Here is a 13,250-nt window from a genome sequence, read left to right as displayed (position 1 = left end):
GCTAGTCTTTCTTTTAAAGGAGGGGGTGGGTTTTCACATTTGGCCCTCACCAGAAAGATTCAAGCTGAGATTCTGCCATCTATTCTCTTCTCCTGAGCCAGTAGCCGTGGCGTGTGATTTGGCACAGCTTTTGACTGTAAAATCTTATGAGGAAGGGACTTGTTCTGACAATGTGACTGTGGTGGTTTGAATAAGAACCTCCCCCAAAGGCTCATAGATTTGAATGCTTGGACACTAGGGAGGGACACTATTTGGAGGAAGTGTGCCCTTGTTGGAGAAAGTGTGTCATTGGAGGTGGGCTTTGAGGTTTCCAGATCTCATGCCAGGCCCAGTCTCTCTCTCTCTCTCTCTCTCTCTCTCTCTCTCTCTCTCTCTCTCTCTCTCTCTCTTCCTATTGCCTGTGGATCTGGATACAGAACTCTCAGCTACTTCTCTAGAGCCATGTCTGCCTCCATGCTCACCATGCTTCCCACCATGATGATAATGGATTAAACTTCTGAAACTATAAGCAAGCCCTGGTTAAATGCTTATTTTATTTTATGAGCATTGATGTTTTGCCTGCATGTATATCTATGTGAGGGTATCTGATCCCCCTGGAATTGGAGTCACAGACACTTGTGAGCTGCAGTGTGGGTGATGGAAATTGAACCCGCATCCTCTGGAAGAACTCTTAACCACTGAGCCATCCCTCTAGCCACCAAAAGCTTATTTTATGAGTTACTGTGATCATGGCGTCTCGTTTCAGCAACAGAACACTGGCCAAGACAGTGACTTATCAAGCTGTTCCTATTCCTTCATGTGAGGCCCTCAAAGAATTTGATCTGTCAGATTCTCAAGGCACAGTTTGGGTCTTAGTAAAGCAGCTATGAAACAATAAGTATAGAGGATTGTAGATCCCCAAAGACCTTGGGATTCAGAAGGGATATAATAAATCTCTTAGCAAAATGTCTTCTTTCTCCTTGTAAAAAAGAAGGAAATCAGGCCGGACGGTGGTGGCGCACGCCTTTAATCCCAGCACTCGGGAGGCAGAGCCAGGCGGATCTCTGTGAGTTCGAGGCCAGCCTGGTCTCCAAAGCGAGTACCAGGAAAGGCGCAAAGCTACACAGAGAAACCCTGTCTCGAAAAACCAAAAAAAAAAAAAAAAAAAAAAAAAAAAAAAAAAAAAAAAAAAAAAAAAAAAAGAAGGAAATCAGACTAACTGGGCCTAAGTCAAAGACTGTCTCATGGAGAAGGCTTTTCATACATTTTTCAAAAAAAAAACCCCTACATTATACACAAGCCAAACTCATTTCATACTCTGTAAAATAACTCAGGTGTCCAAGGTCAGCCAGCTTTGTCTTATTTTCAAATGTTGCTCCTTGGATTTAATGTGCACATGAATCACCAATGTTTAATAAGGTCACCTTTCTCATAGGGAATGTGCCAATAAAATCCAAGTATAATTATCTATAAACCTCTTCAAACTGTATTTTTGGTTTAAGAATCTCATGGCGGTCCTCCTCTGCAGAATTCATTTAATTCTCTAATTTCAGTTTGCATACAAATGTCCTATGGGGGTAACTTTGCTACTCATTAGCCCTTGTCTTTGGTTGAAACTATGAACTTCAAAAAAGCACCAACAAAAACATAACAAGTGATCCCAATCTCAAAACTCTCAATGTTTGCATGAAAGTCAGAATCTGGGTTGCCTTAGATTTCTGCTGAACTTGTTTGCCATCCTATGAGAACTCCTTAACTAAGGAAAGTAGAAATTTAAGGTATTCCTATTAAGTTGCATGAGGCCTTGAAGAAAATCTATTGAAAAAAGAAAATTCCGAAATCACACACACATACACTTAAGTCTTAAAATAACAGAGATTCAATAAAGAGTTTCTCCATTCCTTTTTTTGTAGATTCCAGTGTGAACCATTTTCTAAATCTCTTTCCCTAACCAATTATATTTTAAAAAAAGATCTTTTGGAGTAGCACACTGCCCTTCTTGGCCAGCTGGACTTCCTGAGCACCTGGGTTGTTGGTATTGACAAGCCCCATGATAGAAGACACACACACTGGGCCGTGCATGAGCAGGCATGGTGGTGGTTGGGAGGGGCAGGCTGGGCTTGACTTTAGTATCCAATTGTATACTAAGACTCAGCAGGGACTGTGTTTAGAAGAGAAAGTTGGAAGCTTTCTCTAGGGTAGGGGGTGGCCATTCATCATGGCATCCCCAGTATGTCACAGTCTCAGGACAGAGTGTCCTCTATAAAGCAGTTGTGCTTATATGATAATGCTGATTATCTTGACAAAATGACACTGTGTTCATTATATGATGGGCATTATGCTTCACGTGAATTAATGAGTTTCTCTCCCCATATTGTAATCCTATAATGTAGGAATACTTGTAATCTGTGTTATAGTCAAGGAGACAGAGATTTAAGTAACTTGTAGTTTCTCGATTCATATGTAATAGCTGGAATTTAAATGTGCAGCTCAGGTGCACATAAATAAAAATCAAGAAGTGAGAAATATAAACCTTAGATAAATATTTTAGAAACAATGAAATGATATAATAAACATTACAGTTAAAAGTGTGTGTATATGAGAGAAAGGTGGCTAGATATGAGAGAGAGAGAGAGAGAGAGAGAGAGAGAGAGAGAGAGAGAGAGAGGAGAGAGAGAGAGAGGCTTTCAAGAGTCCCCTTTTAAAGTATAAATTAAGTAACTGAGGGCTGATGAGACAGACTCCTGCTGCCGAGACTAATGGCCCAAGTATGCTCACTGGGACAGCAACCATGGAAGGTTAGAACTGACTCCTGAAGATTGTCCTCTGACCTCCACATTGGAGACTTGGCATTCCACTCCTCCCTGTACCCAATAAAACACAATGTAACAAAATAAAATTAAAATTAAATAATTGAATATCAGAACTACCTTTTTCTACTACTAGTCTGACACATTTCACAGTAATATGAATATTCATATCTCAACCATGATCTCCAACTTCCACCTGGAAGAAATAATCCTGACGTTATCCATTATCTTTTAGATTAAGCTGGTGTGGAGAGAAAAAGCTCAAGCTGAGACACCCACCTCACTCCGGGAAATACTTGCAACCCAGAGAAACAAAAGAGTAGATGGCAGATAACAAAGAGCTCCTGAGACTGAGAACACCAAACCAAGTAACTCCAAAGAAAAATAGCTTAAAGACACAAAAGCTAATTCTCAGAAAGAACACGGAAGGCATAAAGTTACGCAAAGAAGTTTGGGCTCACTAATAAATGAGTAAGTAAGTAAAATCACCTCATTTGACATGTGTTCTTCTAAGAAAACAGTTATGTTAAAATATGTCTTATTCTTTGACTTAAAAATTAGCCGGGCGGTGGTGGCGCACGCCTTTAATCCCAGCACTCGGGAGGCAGAGGCAGGCGGATCTCTGTGAGTTCGAGGCCAGCCTGGGCTACAGCGCGAGATCCAGGAAAGGCGCAAAGCTACACAGAGAAACCCTGTCTCGAAAAAACCAAAAAAAAAAAAAAAATGCTCTTAGAATATACCTCATTTACAGAAAGATGATCACATATATAATTCTTTGTCATATTGAAAATTGGAAATAACCAGTAAGTTGTGTGTAAAATATATTTTAGTCGAGAAAAAACCAAAGTCTATGTTAATATCTACAAATTGACTCAACTATTTTATATTTTCATATTCAAATATGTGTATAATGTGTTTTAATCACATCTGCCTTCATATCCTTCCCCTCTGATTCTTTCCCTATCCCCCAACTTTCCCCTTCCAACTTCATGTGCTCTTTTTAAAAACCCATCGAAATTTACTTGGTGCCATCTGTATGTGCTTGGGTCTAGGACCATCTACTGGAGCATGGGTACCCTTTCTGGGACTGCATCCTTGAAAACGGACTCTCCCTACCCTAGCAATCATCAATTGCAAGTAGCTTCTCACCTAGGGGTGGGACTTCATGAGCCCCTCCCCGATCGGTGCCAGGATTTGGGGCTGACTTGATATCATGCAAGTCTTGTGCATACAGTCACAGCCTCTGCGGGTTCATGTGTGCAAAGGCCCTGCCATGTCCAGCATATGTTTCGCTGCAGGTGTTTACTACTTCTGGCTCTTAAAATCTCTCCATCCTCTCTTCCTCACCGATCCCTGAGTCTTGGGAGGAGGGGGTATGATAGAGATGTCTCACTGAGAGCTGAGCATGCCATTATCTCTTATTCTCTGCACACTGACCGGTTGTAGGTCTCTGTACTAATTACCATCTAGTCAGAAAAAAGCTCCTTCAATGAGGGTTGACAGATGTACTCATTTATGTGGGTATACAGATAGTCAGATAAGCAAATTAGTGCAACCGAAGAGAAGGTTGTGAAGGATGTGCACCAGACTGTCAAAATGGAGGAAAGAATGAAATGGGCTTGTGTGTGTGTGTGTGTGTGTGTGTGTGGCTTTATTTTTATTTTTTTAAGTTTTGACAATGTTGGGATTTCATGAATGAAATTATTTCTAAAGAAGGAGAACTTCTCTTCCTTAATAATTAATCATAAACATAAACATATAAAAATCTTGGATCATGTATGTGTGTGTCTTTTACTAGGACTGAACCCAGACCTTGCACTTGCTAGCCAAGCACTGTACCTCTGAGCTACATGCCCAACTCTTCTTGTATTTTATGTTTGAGACAGGGTCTCACCAAGTTTCCCAAGCTGGCCCTCACTCATACTATAGACCAAGCAGGCCTTGAACTAGTGATCCTCCTGACTCAGTTTCCTTAGTATCTGGGATTACAAGCATATACTACCAGGTATGGCTAAAAAAAAAATCTTAGATTTACTATGAATTTGTTTATGAACTTATATAAAGATATTGAAAACATATGAAAGCACCTTTGAGATCCCTCTCCCACTATAGCAAAATGCACAAGTGTAAAATCTTTTATATATAGGCAAACAAGAAAGAAATAAACATTCAAAACTCAGTCCTTACAATGAAATAAACTAGCTGTACCCCACTACATAATGGCTTTTGCAAACTGTTTTATTTCCTGTTTATGGCTAATCTATATAAAATTTTACGTACTATGAGGAAAACAATGGCACTATTAATTTATCTAGGGGTAGAAAACTATTCTCTCTCTCTCTCTCTCTCTCTCTCTCTCACACACACACACACACACACACACACACACACACACACACACCCAGTTTTTTTTTTAAAATAAAGTTTCTTTGTGTAGCTCTGGCTGTACTGAAACTCGCTCTGTAGACCAGGCTGGCCTCAAACTCACAGAGATTCACCTACCTCTGCCTCCTGAATGCTGAGATTAAAGGCATGTGCCACCACTGCTAGGCAACACAGAGAGTTTTTAAAAAGTATAGTAGTGTTAACTTGTGCCCAAATCAAAACAGGAATATTTACATAATTATCCATAATAGTTCCAAAATGAGAATAATCCAAATGTACATTAACTGATACAAGGATAATTAAAGTATAGCCTACCCATGTAGTGGAATATTATTTGGAAAAAAAGAGAAAAGTGAAGTACTGATGTATGCTGTAGTGTGGGTGAACATTGTGTCTAGTAAAAGAAGCCAGTTACAAAATACCATCAATCATGTGATCATATTTATGTGGAGCTGCAGAAGGGCCAACTGTTTAGAGAAAAAAGATAGGCTAGTAGTTTCTTGGGGCTGTGGAAAAGACTGGTAAGATTGACATGGTGAGTGACTTCTGTTTTTCTTTCTAAAGATTTATTTATTTTTATTTTTACTTTTATGTGTGTGAATGTATGCCATACGTGTGTAGGTGCCTGCAGAGGCCAGAAGGTGGTGCTGGATCCTCTGGAGCTGCAGTCACAGGCGGTCATGAGCCGCTCAATGTGGGTGCTAACACTCAAACTCTGGTCCTCTGTAAGATCAGGAAGTGCCCCGACCACTGAACCACCCCACTAGCCTTCGTAGGTGACTCCTAATGTGTACTTTTGGGGTTGATGGAAATGTTTTAACATTGGTTATAGTGACTGTCAGGTAACTCTGTAATTGTTCTCAGAACCAAGGAGTTACACAGCTATCCTGGGTACTCTTTTGTGGTTGTGCATAACACAGCTCAGTGAGGCTCTTCAGTCCTACGTGGGCATTGCTATAGCGGCGGTGGCTGAACACCAGCAGAGCTATGGCAGCGGTGCCTGGACACCAGCAGAGTTCTAGCAGTGGTGGCTGGACACCAGCAGAGCTCTGGCAGCGGTGGCTGGACACCAGAAGAGCTCCAGATAGTTCGCCTTTCCCGAATGGGTAAATTCTTCCAGCATCTCTGTGCTCCCTGAGCTCCACTCCCTGGAGAAACCTGGTGGATGGTCACTCTTTTCATAAAGAAATTTTTCCCTTTCCAGTGTATTTCGAACCTGTTTTACTAGTACCTCACTTGAAACAGGAGCCCACAAACTAACGTAACACGGAAGCATCAGCACGCACCTTCGATGATGTGCTTTCTCGACAACCCTCTTTCTGTTTCAGCTCTGCAACAAAAAAGAGGTAGATGACTTTGGCTGGGGAATGCTGTTCTAGTTTCTCAAAAATCTGTTTCAAAGTGCAGGATTAATAGTCATTCTTTTTTTTTCTTTTTTAGCTTTCTGTTTATTTATTCTTTGTGTCTTTCACATCATGCCTCCCGATATCACCCATCTCCCTCCACCAAAAATGAATAAATAAATAAATAAAATGTAAATTTAATAAAATTTAAAAAGGAGGAAAAAGGAAGAAAGGGAAAAATCTCGTCATGGAAGCTGCAGTGTGACACAGTGAGTCACACACTAAACCCCTTTATCATACATTTTTACATGCAGGCATTCATTGTGAAGGATCACTGGTCTGGTTGGAGGTCTCTGCTACCCCGACTGACCCCGCCACCTGCGGTGCACGAGGGAGCTGACCCTCCCCCTTACCAGCTGCAGAACTCGGGAAAGTGGACCCTGCACCTAGCCTGGTCAGCACAGTAGAGCTGACCCTATTGGCTAAGGTGTGGGTGAGCCAGTTCCAGTGCGCGGGAGAGCTGCCCCCATTACTCATTACTCATCTGTCATGGGGCTGCATGGGCTGAGAAGAGAGGCTCCCTCGTCCCCATCAATGCCTGAGGCAGGTGGAAGAACTGGCCAGGAGCTCATAAGAGCAGGAGAGCTGTCCCTGCCCCTCACCACTGCAGCACTCGGGAGAGTGGCCCCTGTACCTCACCTGGGCAACAGGCCAGAGCAGGTGTCAGAACCTACGCTGAGGACATGAAAGCCCGAGAACTGGCTCCGCCCCTTGCTCATTGCTTCAAGGGGTGAACTAGGCAGGGCAATGCTGGAGAACGCACCCTGGTGGTAAACACAGGGAAGTGCTGGCGGGCTGACCAACCCTGCAACAACCCAGGCCCAGAACCAGGGTTATGTGTTGGCCCACTCCAACAAACACCTGTGATTTTATGGAGAACCTGGGAGGGGGGTGTACTTGGGAAGACCCAGGGCTGCAGGATCTCCACGACACAAAGCAGCAATGGAATATCCGGGAAGTGTCCCAGTGAGGGCCAAGCATCATTCTTTCTTCGTCTGCACTGCTAAGCTTTTATGTCTTGAAAAAGTTCATAGGTTCACTCTATGGTGGGCACACCACTGATATTAAATTTTTGCAAAAGAAAATTTGAAAGCATCTTTTGACAATGAAATAATTTAACAATGATAAAAAAAAAGATGCAACAAACTTTCCTTAAATTAGCACCCAAGGGGACACGAAACCTTTAATGACAGAGCTTCTGTTACTCCAGAAAAACCCTAAAGTCTGGGCAAGCAGAAAGGATGTGGTGGCTGAGTCTTAAGTACTGATGAGTATTCCTTCAACATCATACTTTGGACAGCTTCTCCAAACATGCATGCCACCATTCACCTGTTTAATGTCTCTGCTCCGAGGCTTTTACATTAGTTAATATTGTGTGTAGCTGCTACATAGTGGCTCTTGCAGCTGGTCTCATGGATTATTTTCACCCTCAAGCACAGTTTCATGTACCATTGCAAACATAGGAATCGGGAATTGAGGAGACCATGAGTCAAATTATAGAAAATGGGAACCTGTCTTTCTTATAAGGTACTGTATTATCTAAAAAGAGGACAAGAGGAAGGAAAATCTAAATTAGATCTTTATGTCTTCATATCATTAACAAGCTCAAGGATGATAACAGTATGAACATGTGTGTGCACATACACATTGTGATTAGGATCTTCCTAAGGAACTCGCCTGGGCCTTCTGTTTTAAAATACAAACTAATGTCAAAAACACTAACAAAAGAGAAACAGATACTTTTCTGTTTCTCCCTACCCATTTCAGGGAGGTTAATAAGGTTTTGCTTGTTTCTGCTTCATTGCTATTGTTGTTAGGGTCCCAGCATCTCTGAGATTTCTACGGGATACTCAGGCCAACCATTGCTCTGGTATAAGGACTAGCTTGCTGTGTTCTTACATGTTTGGTAAAAACAGCCAGCTCTCTGGTTCTTGCTGAATAATGTAAGTACCAGTTCAAACACTAACGGGCTGGTTCATCAGAAGCCAGCTCAGCCTGGGGATTTGTTCTGCATCCAGCAACACGGAGAGAGCCTCTCTTTCATTTGTCCTGCCGGTGAGTGACACGGGGAGAGTGCCTTTCTTCCCCCAACGTGACCTTATTTTTGATCAGCACTCTCAGAACCCTCTGCAGAAATGATCAGAGACCTCAACACGGAGGCCGAGAGGATACTTTTATCTTCCGCATTCCAGGGAAGTCTTTGAGTTTTGGCAGATTTGAGGAGCCTTTCTTTTGTGATGCTTTATTTTCTTTTCCTGAATTTTGAACTCTGTTTTGGAAATGGTTTTAAGTATGACACTGAAAAAATCCACATCAGTCATTTAGTAACAAGTGGCTACCTGCTATGTACTAAAGTTGTTTGAGAATACTCTGCTAAAGTATAGTCTTAGGCTAATTGCTATTTCTCTAGCACAAGGGGAAAAATCTATAAGCCAGTCAATTTTAATATGAGTTAAATGTAAAAATGATTAAAAAAAAGAAAAAGCACAAGTTACTACTTATTTCTCATCTCATAGGACAATAAAATAATAGAAGGTGTTCAACTTACTTTCCACCCCAGTAGAGTTTGGTTGTGATGACCAAGCTGGATCTCCTGTACATCAAACAGACACAAAGAAATAGTAGATCACTGGGGGTTGTTGATGGGTTGAATCATTGTTATAGCACCAGCAGGAATTTGTGATAGTACCTCACATCAAAAAAAGAAGGTGGAGATAGAGTTCTGAACTCATTGCCCCGAAATGTAAGACTGAGGGAGATTGGTGAGTAGTGACTTGAAGTCAGACACTGGAAGGGACTGAAGGGAAGTTTGCAGGAGACCCTGAAGGAGGAGGGCTGCCCAGCATGCCTGTGAATGGTGTGGTGATGTGAACTGGGTGGGAGGTGATCTTGGAGGTCAGAGATGGTCCCTGAGAATGTAGGTGACCTACAGGATGAGTTGCTTTGGTAGCTCAGAAGAGCAGTCACTAATTAACACTCATTTAGAATCTGGCATGAGGTTGACTGCCTGTGAACCTTTCCTGGGAGGAAGCCTCCTCTCTGCCAAGGACCTTGGGCCCAAGTGGCTCTGAGTTATTCTCTTATCCAATCATCCCACTTATGGGCAGTGGGGAGTGACTGACTGAGTAGAAATATAAATGATGAGCTAATAAAGCCTCATAGTAAATGTTTTAAAGCCTGTACCAAATGTCTTACAGCTTTATTGCAAAGGGATGAAACATGGAAATCATGTCAGCAAACCGATTAGCTACTCAAAAGCCCCACTCAAGGGCAGCTCTGGTGTTGTGGTCATGAAGAACTGTCCTTTGAGAACCACGGGGATAGAATTTAAACTTGCGAGGCAGCGAGGGCTCAGTGTGCTTTGGTTTAGAATAAAATATTTTGAGATTCAAACTTTGGGATTATTTGAAATACAAGGCATTTATAATTCTGTCAGCTGCAGAGTCGATACCTTAAAGCTCTTGGGCATACAAGGCCTCCATGATTAATGGTGGCCAGTGGGGAATGATGGGGACAATTCTGACAACTTAGTGGCAAAGTGAAAAATTTGTTGAAAATGTCGACCTCTCCATCCCTCTAAGTTAATTCCCTGAAAAGTAATTTGAGTTACAGAAATGGAAGGTCTGTGGATATAAGGTCCTGGGGATTACATACTCCAAAAGGGCTCCGTACTTCTCGCATTAACACATCAGCCTTCTGCTACCAATGATAATAACAATGTGCACAGGGGCGCCAGGTCTCCTAAGCTTTCCATCTTCAAAAACAAAAAGGCTGTTTGCAATATTGTTAAAAAATAAACATAAGCCCTTTTGATTATTCAGAGCGAATATGATGCTAAAGCTGCACATTCTCCTCCAAATACTGAAGTTAGACTCTCTACAAAACTATCTGCCTCACGTAGGTGTGCATGCTAGCAGTTATGCTCAAGTGGCAAGATTAGACCGAAGCCTGGCAAATTATCGCTGAGCCCTAGAGGCTCTCCGAGTAACTGTTCTGGGTGGTGGAGAACGATAGTGTGAGTGCAAGACGGCAGACAGCACGGGCTTTGCTTTCCTCTCAACTTGGTCAGCGTGGCCCCTCAGCAGCCATTTTACAGTTAGGGAAATCAAGGCTCCAAGAAGTGAAATCACTTTCTCTGGACAACGCTGCTAGCAAGTGACAGCTCAAGGACAAGACGCCAGCTCATTGAACAGCTTCTATAGGCTCCATGCTAGGATGGCATGGTTTATCTCCTCTCCAGTCTCTTCCTGGAGGCAAATGTCAACCATATACACATTTCATAGCATAATACTAGCTTGAGCTGTTATTTGCAAGGCTGAAAGGTGGTTTGTGAAATATTCATACTAATCTATTTTCCACAAGTATGTATGATAGGTGCTGCAACTAAGGAGGATGAACCATTGCTCACTAAGGGAAAAACCACTGCTTCTCATTCCTCATGCACAGGGCAGGCTTCCCCTTGTTGTTGGTCTTGCTTTGCTGTGTGGCATGACACTCCAAATGTCATGCGACCCTTATCACCACTTGCTCTGTGTACAGAGTTGGTGGAAGGGATGGGTGAACACACTCCTTGAATGTCTTGGTGCCCCAAAGGATAGCAGAAAGTTCTCTGAATACTCAGAAAGTAGAGCTCCAAACACCCAGGACAGATGTTGGCAACTGTATTTGGATGAAACAGCTTTCGGCAATTATCCTAAGGGCCTTTTGTTTCGTCATTTTTTTTTTTTTTTGTACAGAGAGCTGTTAATAAAATGAGTGGTGAACATAAATCTATGTGTCCAGATAGTTTCCTGTAGCTCGCTTTCCTCGCTAATTACAAGTGCCGTCAAAGCTATGAAAATGCCACTTTCTTTTATGCACAAATATCTCATCAACACTCCCTCTTCTCTGCCTGACCACATCATGACTCACTGTAGTCAATGGCTATGTCATTTTTGAAGTACAAGTAATGAACTCCCTGGCATTTATTTCCAAACCACTGGAGATTATTATTATTATTATTATTTTTAACCAAATGTTGGTTACTTTTTTGGACAGCCTTTTGTTCTAGTACCATATGGGTTTATTTTTGCTTTTCTGATGCAGATCAGTAAGTCTTTAAACAGGCAAACAAGCAGGTACGGTAGACGTGGTACCTCCAGCCTTTCTTCTTGATGATGTTCCCGAGAATCACTTCAGCCCTGAAGGGGGAGAAGACAATGTCTTAGAATGCAGTGTCTCAGAAAAGCAAGAGTCAAGCCAGTACCAGAGCCATCGCGTTTTTGAACTCTCAGTGCCTGCAGAACCCCAAAATAGAAGCTCTCTCAGCTGGTAGCACGGTCTCCACTGTTTCTGCTTGTGCCGGCAGAATCCTGCTCCCAGGCATTCCAGAAGCACCTGCCAAATGCTGGCGCTGGCAGAAGACCGCCTGTGGTCCTGACATAAGAAACAGAGGAGTCATCTGGCAGCTTGGTCCCACATAAAAATATCCTACTTTGTAGTGTTCAACGAGAGTCAAGGTTTTTCCATCTAATTGCGATGGAGCAATTTAGTTGTGTCCAGAGGACAAGAGACCTCGGACTGTTGAGACAGAAAACATTGGTTTCTAGGGGATCTTGGAAAAAAAGAATCTATATGTGCATTCAAATGTCCCCCAAGTCCAACCGTTATAGCGGTCCATATGAAAACGTCCTAGGACTGAGTAATGTTTGCCATAGGACTAAGATATAAGGAGACACTACAAAATACCCTTCCTGTCCCTAAGGCTGGGTTGTGGAAAGGTGTGCTGAAGATATCTTAATATTCTCTCCCCTTCCACTTCCCCAGGCAGATTCGCCAAGATTGAGGAAAGTAAAATGTCCTCCTCTATCCCTCCCAGTGAGACCCTGGGCGTGAGAAGCAGTGGAGCTGCTGGAGTCTGCAGTGGAGAGGTTAATGCAGTTAGTACTTTGTTCATCAGTGAGCCAGATATGGATGCCTTTGCTAACTATTGTTTTATGTAAACAAATGTTGTTTTTATTAAAGGGTGTAGCCTTCAAGAAATCATGATGCAGCCTAGCTATGGAGCATGCTCCAAATGGACAGACATTGGATGGTACTGAAGTCTTCATTTCTTCTTATTTGGCTATCATTGTATACAACCTTACATAGTGAGACCCTGTCTCAATTCCACAGTGGCCATCAACCAATAATGGTTCAAATGACTATCCCTCACAATAGGAGTTGTGATCAGGTCGCTAGCAGACTCAGTATGTTTCCTTTCTCTGCTTTAGTCTGTTTGGTGCTGAGCAAGATTCAACCAAAGAAACCCCAGATAAGAGGGCATGTAAAAAAGAAGCAAGGCTTTGCAACTTCTCTTTCTTTTCTTGGACTCATAAACAATAGGGATGTGGATGCCCAAGTCCTCTGTTGGTCCTCAAGCATATACAGGCCCTTGAAAAAGAGGAAACCAAGTAAGAAAAATGCTCTTAGTTCATCTGGGGTGGACGGGGCAAGCCTCAGCTCAACTGTACCTTTCCTGAGGAAGGGGCAGCAGGCCTGCTGTGACCATACTCCACAGTTCCCCGAGAGATCAGCAAGGATGTCTGCTTCCTTTGCTGATGGAAGTCAGACATCCACATTTATTCCAGGAGACCAGGGCTCCCTACCTGTTCTAAAATACGCTAGTTATGTTGTGTGGCATGTACTTAGTGAC

At 42.5% G+C, this 13,250-nt stretch overlaps 1 protein-coding gene across 2 annotated transcripts in view; it reads right to left on the bottom strand.

The window, feature by feature from the left end:
* Positions 1-13,250, bottom strand: part of Kcnab1 (potassium voltage-gated channel subfamily A regulatory beta subunit 1) — a 382,887-nt gene that overhangs the window by 61,608 nt on the left and 308,029 nt on the right. For both annotated transcript variants that reach the window (XM_052731508.1, XM_052731509.1), the window contains exons 5-7: positions 11,713-11,757; positions 9,126-9,170; positions 6,461-6,504 (exon numbers count right to left, since the gene is read on the bottom strand). In XM_052731508.1, coding sequence (XP_052587468.1) covers positions 6,461-6,504; positions 9,126-9,170; positions 11,713-11,757 — 134 coding nt within the window. The remainder of the gene's footprint in view (positions 1-6,460; positions 6,505-9,125; positions 9,171-11,712; positions 11,758-13,250) is intronic.

The sequence above is a fragment of the Peromyscus californicus genome, unplaced genomic scaffold (genome assembly GCF_007827085.1).
Source record: "Peromyscus californicus insignis strain IS unplaced genomic scaffold, ASM782708v3 Scaffold_9__1_contigs__length_137607984, whole genome shotgun sequence".
NCBI classification, from domain to species: Eukaryota; Metazoa; Chordata; class Mammalia; order Rodentia; family Cricetidae; genus Peromyscus; species Peromyscus californicus.
Note: the sequence above shows the minus strand (reverse complement) of the source record. Positions and strands in the feature narration are given on the sequence as shown.